This window comes from Hirundo rustica, chromosome 5 (assembly GCF_015227805.2).
Source record: "Hirundo rustica isolate bHirRus1 chromosome 5, bHirRus1.pri.v3, whole genome shotgun sequence".
Classification (NCBI taxonomy): Eukaryota; Metazoa; Chordata; class Aves; order Passeriformes; family Hirundinidae; genus Hirundo; species Hirundo rustica.
The window spans coordinates 37,483,949-37,496,108 of record NC_053454.1 but is presented as its reverse complement, the minus strand read 5'-3'; the positions used below and the strand labels follow the sequence as shown (position 1 = coordinate 37,496,108).

The 12,160-nt window shown below is 37.5% G+C and overlaps 1 protein-coding gene across 1 annotated transcript in view; it reads left to right on the top strand.

Moving 5' to 3' along the window:
* COL25A1 (collagen type XXV alpha 1 chain) overlaps positions 1–12,160 on the top strand; it is a 299,790-nt gene that overhangs the window by 166,625 nt on the left and 121,005 nt on the right. The window contains exons 6-7 of the mRNA XM_058420779.1: positions 5,626–5,652; positions 10,360–10,377. Coding sequence (XP_058276762.1) covers positions 5,626–5,652; positions 10,360–10,377 — 45 coding nt within the window. The remainder of the gene's footprint in view (positions 1–5,625; positions 5,653–10,359; positions 10,378–12,160) is intronic.

Genomic DNA, 12,160 nt, shown 5'->3' with positions numbered 1-12,160 from the left:
AGACTTGTAGGTTGATTCAGTGCATTTTTCTTCTTCCAGACATGGAGCAAGTGACTTCTGTACCTGGCCAGTTGTCTCCCACTGATCCTAATCATTTTCAGTCATTGGAAAAGAAGCAATAATGTTTCATCAGTAGCAGAGATTCAGCTTGTTGATGATCTTAACTGTTCGCTGATCATTGTTCTAAAGCAAAACCAGGACAAACTAAAAAGAAGTGTCATCAGACTTGCTAGGAATTATATATCCTTCCTAGGAATATTGCATTAAATCTAACAAAGTCAGCCTTGATAAACCTGTAATTAAATAAAGGGGAAAAAAAGAAAGACATGATTTAAAGGAAGAAAGAAATTAATCATTTTAATAGTGTCATGATGAGAAAACCTGACAGTGGTACATTTTTTTGACTTTCATCAATCTAAAACTGAGTAGGTGTTTTGAAAAGACAATGTGTCATCTTTCACCTCACCAGAGCTTAGTGGGGGTGATGTGCAAATCTGCAGATCAAGACAGGTTTTCTTTTTCCCCTTCCACATAGGTATTTTTAAGCACAGTCTGACACAGTACCTGGCATGCAGCTCATAAAGCTGCTCTGAAGCTGATTTGTGCTTTTTCCTAAGTCTCCAATTGTATGTGTATTAGCATTATTTTTCAGGCACCTGCAAGTAACAATCTAACAATCAAATTTATAGTAGATTGTTTATAAATGTGGAAAAATTTAATCACGTAATTTTGTCAGGAAAATAGTTTGCGATTTCGAAAAAAAACAAAACAAAAAAACCTCTTCCTTTATATAGGGTGTGGGTTTTAAGTTATAAAGAAGGATTCATATCTGTTTCCTGTTTATTATTTGTCCTGGTTCACAACTCGGTGTTCTGATGAGTATTCCTTAATTGAAAAAGATCCCTGATGTATGAGTGGAGAAGTTAAGAGTAAGAAGATAATCCATACCTTTTTCTTTTTCTTTGCTTGGAAGATTCTTTTATCACACAGTAAATTTCAACATATGATATATTTTCTTACCTTTTCAGTGAGAAATTTCTGAAGAAATTATTATTGCAGTAAATCTGCCTTAAGTAATAACATTTGCCATCTATTTGACAGAAACTCTCCAAATGTTTCTGATGCCCTTGCTTACATAGCCACCTTCTAACAAAAACCCCTAAAATCCTTAAAATATTTACCTGCAGAGTAACAAAAAAGAAAAAAAGATATTTATTGCTTGAATGGAGATCAGCTGATTTTGTGAGGCATTGAAAATCTCTTTAAGAATATTTTTCTTTGAGAGACATCCTATTTTCAGTATTCTTGAGGAGTGGAAGCTACTTTGTGCAAACCCAGACTGAAATGCCACCCATACTCCCCTATCTGTCATGTGTTGTGTCTGTCCATAATAGGGTTATTAGACAGGTAGGTAAGTGCTAAGTAAATAGTTAGGTGCTATTTGGAAAAAAAGAAATCTACTGTATGAACAACTTTAGAAGATTCGGGGGGGGGGGGGGGGGGGGGGGGGGGGAAGAAAAAAAGAAAAAAAAAGAAAAAAAAAGAAAAAAAAAAGTGTATGTAATAGTGCAAGTAAATAGTGTTGTGGTTTAAACCGAGCTGGCAACTCAGCACCCACACAGCCACTCACTCAAACTCCCCTCCTGCAACGGGGGAGAGATTTGGAAGACTAAAAGTGAGAAAACCCGTAGATTGAGGTAAGGACAGTTTAATAGTTAAAACAAAAGGCGTGCATGCAAGCCAAGCAAAACAAAGAATTAACTCACTGCTTCCCATGGGCAGACAGGCATTCTGCCATTTCCAGGAGAGCACAGCTCCATCACACATTCCTTCCTTTTCCTTCTTCCTGCTTTATACACTGAGCATGATGCATTGTGATATGGAATATCCCTTGGGTCAGCTGGGATCAGCTATGTCCCCTCCCAGCTCCTTGTGCACCCCCAGTCCCCTCTCTGCTGGGGTGGGCTGAGAGGCTGAAAAGGCCAGTGCTGCATAAGCACTGTGAGCAGTGACTGAAACATCTCTACGTTATCAACACTGTTTTCAGCAGAAATACAAAACACAGCCCCACATGAGCTACTGCAAAGAAATTTAATTCTGTTCCAGTGAAACCCACTGCATCCAGCCACAGCATACATTTAATACTGGTAGAGGAAACCTAGAGGGGAAACTCACAGTCCAGGAGAAATACTTTCAATACCATCTGTATTACCATCTACAATAAGAGAAAAAGTATTTAGTGTACATGTGTTGCCTAAACCTACTCATCCAGTTCTTCTTCCTGATTCATTGTTTTGCCTAGTTCTCTAAACTGCACTACAGGGATTGTGTTAGGGAAGACCATGTATTTGGTACTTCTTGTCAAAAATTACTTGCTAATCTGTTCTGGCAGTTATTTTACAGAACAGAGCAGAAAGTAGTTTGATCTGCATAGCATGACTCTGAAGACATTCAGGTTTAAGTCAAAGATAGACTATAGCTTGAATTTTTTCTCTAAAAATGAATGAAAAAATTAAACTGTCCTTATCTCAAGAAAATAACTTGCAATTCCAGTACAGTCTTGTAATGAATTTCAATAAATATTGTCATGTACAAGATTTTTCTCAGTGCATCCTAAAGCAACATCTATTTCTAAGTACTATTTCAACTCATCTTTGTCATCCAGCCTGTAGTTGTGGAGTTCCTAGTCTTTTCTATTTTTTAAGGAGTGCTTTCTCTCTTTTCTAAGACTAGAAAGAAGTAATTGAGGAATGAAGGAAATTGCCATGTTTGCCTGTTAAAGAGTCAGTATTTTTATAATGAAGGAATAGTATTCTGTTTCACAGTATTTTTTTCTTCTGGAAGGCAGTGTGTCTCAAGACAGTTTTGCTTTCTTCCTGTATTCTACAAAGCAAATCCCAGAAGACATTTTGAGATGTCAGACCAAATAGCCCAGATACAAATGGAGTCATGGGAGAAATTCCTATTATTTTCCATTCCTGTAGAGAAGCAGATAGTTCTCTACAGTCTTCTGAGAATTTCTGAATTTTCTTTCAGAGACTCATCAAGATGCTGCATACAGTCCTTTAATTCAAGTACTGGAGCTATGTAGCATGGTTAAAGAGCAGGCAAAAATCCAACAGTAGTTTTAAAACACCTGTCATTGTAAAGAAGCACAAATAGTATGTTTTTGTCCTGTGATAAAGAAACATTCCCTAAAAAACAGTGCTAATATTCATAATACAAGCACTGATACAGGTGCAAAAGATGTTGAATGGTCCGTGTAAGCCAGTTTAACTCCATAATCTTCCTCCTACAAATACTTGCATAATCATTTGCTGTATTCATTCATCATAAGAATAATTAAATCTTTTGGGCTAAGCTTGCAGCAGACCTAAGAGTGAAACTAAGCTGCTGTCCCACAGAGCCCTGTGGGGAACTTTATGTACTTACCATGACCTCCTGGTGAGTGTTTTAACTGGTAATATCTCTAGCTTGTTTTCGAGAAGTAAAGTTGTTCATATCCAGAGTTCAGCTCAGCCTTCATTTCTGTACCTGCAGCAGACTCGGTGTGTAAATATCACTAGATAAATGCCCTGTAGTACCCAATGCTAGAAAAAATCTGGGGTAACTAATAAGTTGGAAATGCCTCAATTTTGGGGGTGTATAGAGCCATATTTAGAAATTTGCTAAATAATTATGAGGAAATTAGTAAGTGTTAGACGTGTGCTGCATGTGTGGAATCAAGAGGCACGGAGGAAACACAATAAAGAAAGCTCTACTGTTTTAATGCATTGGACAGTGTTGCTTTCTTCTGCCTTGCTACCAGGGAAGGACTGTTCATAGATAACACCTGAAAGATAGTGTAGGTCATTCCAGCAGTCACAGACTTCCCTAGGATGTCACCACATAAATCAGGTAGTGGTCATGCAGACAGCCAGGATACTGATGACCTGTTTTACACTCTCAGCATGTCATCCACTCATGATGTGACAGGAAATCACAGCAAGGGCTGGCTGGAAAGTGAGGTAAGGCATTTTATTCCCACTGGGCTTCCCACACACAGTAACTTGTTACTGGATCTGACAAGTAGGTTAGTGCATGGGCTTCTTACAGAGGCAATACTGTACCAAAAATAATGAGTTTGACAATGTGTGCGTCCAACTGATGTCCCTGTTCATGTTAGGTATGTCTGGAATTTTTGGCGTAGTCCAGGATTTAGGGTGGAGAAGACAGATACTTAGGGAGCTCACTAGATGATATGACAGCAGTTTTTCATAGTACTTACTGTTTTCTTGATGGCTTGTTGAGCTAGCTCAATACATGTCTACTTACATGTAGTACATATTAGTCACAGTGCAGAAGGTATGAATATACACTTCTGGATGAAGTAGCCTCCAGAACCCCTGCAGACCCTGATTTAGAGTAAATTTTTATGCTGATTGTTAGCTCACAAGCTAAAGTAGTGCTTAGGAAGAGGGCTAAATGCAGCGAGGGCAAAATAGATTGACATAAAACCAGCAAATATGGTTTGTGCTCTCTTCTCAGCAGCAGTGATCCAAATCTCGCAGTGTGAGCAGTCAGCCCTAAGGGGCTGTGTGCTTAGGAGGGGCAGACTGGAGAGGGGTGCCTGTGAAGCTCCAGGGGGAAAGTCTGGATGCATTTAAGAGAAAGCTTCTCTTCAGCAGCCACAAAGTAGTCCTGTTTGCATATGGCAAATATCTTAGAGCTCACAATTTCAGCCTGAAACATTAATTTAATGGCAGAAAAAAAACCTACTCTGCCTGCTCTTATTCCGTTGGTAGTGAAAGTTAACCTGACTGCTCGTTTTCAGAAAACACAGCAAATAAACATCACATTTAAAATTAATCCAACTTTCTTTAGTCCTCTTCTCTCTCCTCTGATCACCTAAACAGGCAGCTGATAGAAGACCAATTACTCAGTTACAGCAGTATACATCCACTTTAAATCCTTTGTATATTTTGCATTGACATAAAAGCAACCAACTTCTGGACTCTTAAGAAAATAAGTAACTTTTGAAGTACTTGTGAGGAAAATTCCATGTTTCCCAAGGGAAAAAAGAAAGTGAGGTAAGGCACAGGATTTCTCAGGCAAGATGTAGGTGGAATTCTTTAGTACTCCGCTGAACAGCATGAGCTAAAGTTTCTTAATAGCAATCATTTCTACAACATTAATTTAAATACAGATTAGTTATGAGATTTTATGTTGCAACCACATAAATAAAGTAAGTAAATAGCCGTTTTCTGTTATTCAAAGAAAAATACACAAGCAAGATGCATTATTTCATATGTTTGGTTATGTTGGACCACTGTGGTTTGCCAGACTAACGATTCCTTCATTGCATGTTGAACCTGCCTTTTGTTAAACACCAGCTATTTCCTGGCTACTTCCCACCATGCTGTTCTTATTACTTCTGTCTTAGGTCTGCTTCTTTCATTGTTTGTTTTCTGTGCCTTCATTCTCAAAATGTGTTGTATTTAGCTGCTGACATAGAGTTTCTCATATTCTAAAGTCCACAGTATTCCCAATGTCTGTTTTTTTGTTTTGTTTTTTTTTTTTTTTTTTTTTTTCCCTCGTTCCTCTGATTTAACTGTTTCATTTTGTTTTGACTTTTGATTATCCCAGGGTCCGATTGGTATGGATGGAAAGCTGGTAGGTGATTTGTTCAAAACCAGTGTAATTTAGGTCTTTCACATATTCCCCTCTTTGCTTTTTAAAATTACTTATGCTGAAACATATATTAGTCAAGTACAGGCTTCCTTCAGCATAATTTAGTTCAGCTCCAGTAACATGGATTTTTAAACAGGTTGCTGAAAAGCCACTTCAGTCCTTTTTGCCTACTCAAGGAAATGGAGGTCAGCTCTGCTCCTCCTGTCCGATTATCATTTTCTGTCTGAATTAGACTGGAAGGCAGATGTTTCTCCTTGGGTGCTCTGTCCAAGGGTCATTTGGTGGTGCTTTTCAAACGGCAGGATATCACTTCTGACTACATTTCTGTGACTCTTTCTTCTTTCACAAATTCTTCATTTTTGTGTTTCAGTTTCTGTGCCTGGATTGTGTTGGCTGATTAAATCTGAACAGCCTCTTGTCCCATAATAAATGGATTTGTATGATATGCCAGATACTCGTTAGGGATATGCTGCTTGAATTAAGTTAGAAATAACATTTAATGTTATACAATGCATTTGTTAATGCACTTGTACTTGTGTGTATATTTGTATAGCTTTATGTTTAGATGTATGAGCCTGGAAGTTTATGTTCCCAGCTCTTTAAAGATTAGCACCATGGCAAAGGTGTGAAAATCCAGTTTTGTCACTTTCTCATGCTACTCCTTTTGCTCTCTTTTCTGCTTTCCCAGGACACCCCTTTTCACTGATACCCTGGATACCTATTTTCTTTTCTATCCTTTCACTTACTTCAAACCCCATTTCCTTTGCAAGCTCAACTTGTTAACTTGCAGTGTCAGCTTTCATTTTCTCCTCTTTCTCTCGTGTGCTCCTTGTGGCTTCTTTCTGCTGTTAAATAACTCATCTATAAAGTTTGTAGCATGCAGTCAATCAGCTTTTCCTTTAATCTCTTCTAGGGGATTGGTAATTTACGTGTTGACTTCAGTTATACCATTAATATTTTCTTTTTGTTTTAATATCATTAAATCATTAAATCATTTAATATCATTTTGGTTTATATATCAGCAGGTAATATTAGGTTCAATTGCTAGGAAGGGATTAACTGACAACAGTAGACTTTCCATCATGGCAATTAGATTAGGTTGCCAAATCCCTTTGTTTGCCTCAAAATAGTGTATTAAGCTAGTAAATAGAAGGGAAAATTGTTCTGGAGATTCACTGAAACCATGACATATTATGCGGCTATACCCACTGTAGTAATTTAAATTAAAAAAAAAAAATCATCATCATTCAGTTGGGGGGATAATTAAATACATGAGCAAAAATCTGAGGTTCAAAGCAGTAGCCACCAAAATCCATCTAACCAGTCAGTGGTGTTGGTACTGATCCCTAAATGCATGCAAAGACAGCAGTTAGTTGGTAGGTAGAATCAGTGAATCAATTTTAGAGTATGTGAGAGATTTGAAAAAAGAGATATTCATTAGACAAAAATCAGAGTACTGCTGACTTTTCAGTCTTGAACAGTTTTTTATCCCTGTTTGTTATCTAAAATTTAGAGAAAGACTTACAGCTAAAACATTTTAATCCACAAGTAACGTGAACTGGGGACGATTTACGCAGCAATGAACCAGACTGATTTCAGCAGACCTGAGGCCATTTTGGGAACGCAAGCAGATAAATGGAGATTGAGCTTGTTCAGATGAGTTATAGTATCAGATTGAATTCATGTTAGAGAGTTTTTTAATGAACACCAAAGTAACTCAAGGAGCTTTATTCCTGACCCTTTCACAATATGCAGAAATGAGAGAAGGCAAAATTATCAGCCCCTTTTGTGTCCCACACTTTGAATTGCCGTTGTATGACAATAACCCTGTACAATTAAAAATGTCTGTGTTGTGATGCTTTTCTACCCATACCTTTGTAAGAATAGCTGATGAGTTCCATAATTCAGTGCTTGCTGCACCCTCTGGGTAGTGTCACTTTTTCGATCACTTTTGTGAAGGGAAAAGGCTGCTGTAACTGCAGTGGATAGTAGGGCAAGGAGTCGCTAACATCACTCAGAAATACAGGAGGATTGGGAGCCATAGGAAAAAAACAGAAAATAATTACCTTCACTAATGCAAATTTCCTTCCATGCTGAAGGATTTAATAGCAAAGGGGTTAAAATCATCCTGCTTGGAGTACTTTCACAGTCAGCATCTGCATATATAGCTAAATGTAGGATAATTGCAATATTGGCAGCATATATAAACTAAGAGTAGTACAGCTGTTATATTCCGCGATATGTTGTAGCATTTTCTGTCTGCATGAAAAACCATTGTCCTATAAAAATTCATTTTCCACTTTTTTTTTGTATTGGGGACATGAAAGGAGAGTAATTATAAATGCTCAATACCACAAAGTAGTGCTGCTGTTTAGATTGAGACCAGCAAACACTTCTATGGGAGCATGATCGCAACCCTCGCCTCATATTCAATTCAGAATATGTGTTATATGTGTATGTCTCTTGTATCATACGTATAGCATGTACCATGTGGACACTTAACACCCTCCGTGTCTTAGATGAAAGAAAAAAGTCAACATTCAAGTCTCATTTTTAAAATATATATGCATATATTCTGTTTATTTGCTTTCTACTGCTTTAAATCAACTTTTCATTGAAACATTTTGGGTATTTCAGACCTTAATTTAAGTTTTGACTTTATATATATATATGTATATATGTAGGAGACAGGCTTTAATGATTTGGTCAAAATCTGTTGCAACTTCAGATATTCTTGTGAGCAAGTGTATTCTGAATTTCATGTATAAAGTTTGCAGACACAGACCTCAGTTTGGATAATTTATACAATTTTATTTTACTGGCTGTCCAGTACTGTATTGATAAGCAATTCCTGATGATTTTAAGATCAGATATAACATAAAATAGCCTAAAACCTGCTGGGATGGAAAGATTAAGGTAAAATCTGAGTGCTGAGGAGTCTCAATCATATTCATTAACCCAGTGTGATGTGTAACTTCATAGAGCTCACCAACTCAGAAAGTTTTACCTAATGTTTGAACTCACAAACCTTAGCCAGTAAGTTTGTTTTTGTGGGGTTTTTTTTTTTTTTTTAATATCCTCTGTGGTGTAGTTTTGTTCTAAGGAATGAATAGAAAACTACAGCGTCCCCAGCAAGGAATGCTTTGTGCTGTGTTCAGTGTAAAGATTAGATAGGCACAATAATTCTGTATTTTACCATTATTCTTCTGTAATGTGATTCCATATATTTAAAAAAAAAAACAACAAACAAAACCTTTGTGTGAATTTAAATACCATTTTATTGTGGTTTTTAATTGGCACAAGATTTTCTATTAGTTAATATAAAAAGCATTTCTTCATTTGCTTTTCTTGTTCATAATTGTTCCCAGTTGAAATGCTTTCACCGCTCACCCCATCTAAAATTGCCCAGAATCACAGGATTGTTGAAGTTGGAAGGGACCTCTGGAGGTCATCTCGTGTAACCTCTCTGCTCAAGTGGACCTGTCTTGAGCAGTTTGCCCGGGATCATGTCTAGATGGTTCTTGGGTGTCTTCAAGAATGGAAACTTCACAGTCTCTCCATGCTTGGTTAACAGTATTAAAAGTGTTTCCTGATGTTCAGACAGAGAAGTTTCATCTCTCTGTAGAAGTACCTTCCAGCTGAAGTGGTTTTATAAGATTTAAAAGAAGGCTCCATACTCAGTTTCTCTCAACAATAGGAAACATAGTTTCAGTTTAACTGAAGTATTTTAATTGTCAGAGAACACCAGAAGCTAAGCTAGCCCTGGGCGTTTAAAGGCATTCTCTCTAAGGAGAAATATGTAATTATTTTTCTCTGTCTTACAGTGTGAGCTGATTGTCTGGGTCATGTTGTTTATAGTCACAGCTACTCTACTGTTTGCTAAAATAATTCTGCTTCATGCAAGTAATTTCTATTAAGGGCACTAAAATATTTTATGGCTTTCACTGGCTTTTCTGGTCTAGGGAAATTAAAGATAGGAATTCTACTCTGTAAGGTCTTGCAGAAGCAAGAAGAAATACAGTTCCTCAGTGTGAAAGAGTGTCTCTCCATTTGTCCAGGGATCTAAAGGGGATGTTGGTAAATAGGAGGGAGGAAATCCATCAGCTGTCTTCTTGGATTGACTGACAAAAGCTCATCTCAAACTGTTCAAAATTGCTGGTTTAAATATCGGTTTATACTTGCTTGAAATGGTGGTGCCTGTTGCAGTGGCAAAAAGCACTGCATTCCTCCAGTTTTCAGGCTTTGTTCATTCAATAAGCAGTAATAGCAAATAATTAGCATCTCCTTAAAGCATGGAGGTAAGCCATAATAATGAAATGAAAGAGAAAAAACCCGTAATACCTGCTTCTGAATCAGCTCAGCACCTCTGGCCTCTTTCTTACTTGAGAACTGTCAATTAAGTACTCCTATAATTTTCAAATTGTTATGAATATCTAAAATAAGAAGTTTCTCAAATGCAGTTGTGATATGTTATTGTAATTTATTTCTAGAGTCAGATGCAAGAAAGTTAATAAGCTTAAATTAAAACACTCAAATTCAATCTCAACTTAAAAAAAACTGACTTCAATGCAGTCATTGTATATTTTGTTAGTTCCTTATAAGAGAGCACTATAACTATTTTCTACTATTTAAGGAGTTCATCTTTGTCATAACTTTCCATAACCTTTTCTGTTTTTTGATTTTTTTCAGGGTCAGCCTGGTCCTCAAGTAAGTGCCATCTTATTTTCTTACATAAGTAACAGATAAACACAAGGCTTACTGAGCTCAGGTTGTCTACAAAGTATTTTACTATATTTTTTGATCGTATTGTAATAAGATAGAAACTGGTAACCGTTGTATAATTCTGCAAGAAAAATATTTCCCAAGAGAGAAATATGCCCCCTGCATATGGTTAAGTTCCCTCAGCTGTCTGACCAGATGGTGGGGTTAACAACATAATACTGAATAGAGCAAATCTCCTAACTATGGCTTGAAACTTTGCCACCAAACTTTAAAGCAAGATAAAATAACTTAGCAAATGTGTAGCAAATGTAATACTTCAACTGCTTATTAATCACATGCTAATAATGTTGCTATAATCCAGGCAGCCCTCAGTTATTTTAAATATTGCACTGCTAGCTATTTTGATTAATTAGATACACTGCTTTGCATTAGTTCTGCTTTATTTAAGAGTAGTGGAACTTTGTCTTGTGAGCTGTAATTGAAGATGTGGAAATCTAGGGACCTAACTTCACTTCTAAGGGAGAAGACCACCAGAAAGGAAACAATATATATAGCAAAAATTAAATGTGAATTATTTGAGTGCTGTAAAATATGGAAGGGCCAGGAAATATGAAAAAATAAAAAAAAAATTACAAAGCCAGTCTAATGCCATACTTAGTGAAATCAGTTGAGAAACTCAGTCCTTTTGTATGCTCCATATGCTTTGTGGGAAGTAAGCGTTGATCTGTGGAGCTGTCTTAGCACAAGTTAGTTGCCTGAACCCGGATTTCTCGGAGGGCCTTTTACATTTCAGAATCATAATTGGAAGTTAAAGCTTTACCATCCTATTGACTAGCAATTTTTTAAAGATTTTCATTGTGAGAGGCAAGCATTTCTTTCATTTTTTTTTTAGTTTCTGAACATCATTTAGTTTCTAAACATCATAAAGTCAGATTGATGTACAAACCCTCAGCCCACTTGGCATGAATGGACAGTATCCTTGCAGTGCCAGGCTCCATTTGATAGAATTGTCTAAGAAGTCCATATGGTACTGGAGATGACCACTGCCCATGGCACATACATTTCACAATAGGCTCTTGATGTGTGGACTACACAGTGAGGTACCTTCAGCCTCTGTGCTGCTGGGGCTCAATGAAGAGAGAGATTGTAATTCTGTGTGGCACTGTAGCTCTGAACAAGCTCTACTGAGGACCTGAGGCTCATACTTGAGCCTGTGGGCTGCCCTCTAGTTGATGTTAACTTGTGCTGCCACCCATGTCCTTTCCTTCTGGGTTTGGACCCCCACCTCCCACATTTCAGTTGCTTAGAGAGTGTCTCTTGCCTAATGCTTATAAACAGCTGCTCAGCCTTTGGAGCTCATATCTCTACATGAAATGCCCTGGGGTAGCTGTAGGCAGGGAACCACCATGGAGATGGTAGCGTTCAGTGCGGTTTCAAGGGCAGAAAGGCAGAGAAATCTCATCACGGGTGTAAGAGAAGTGAGGTGTAAACCAAAGGAAAAGCCCTCTAAAAATGTTCCCCAGATTGTTTTAAGAGAGAATTCTTACATGCTAACTTCAGTATTTCCTCTCAGTGGAAATTCTTACCTCTGGGTCATCACTGTTGTCCTCAACAACATGTGCCATTATTCTTAATAGTGCTTTTTCTTCCTTTTCAGCTCAAGATGCTCTTACTGTGTCAGGAGGATATGTGTGTACTCAGTCATTTTGACTGACCGATTGAGTCCAGGAATAATTCTTTTGAGAGCACAGGTGGGGAAGACAAGGGC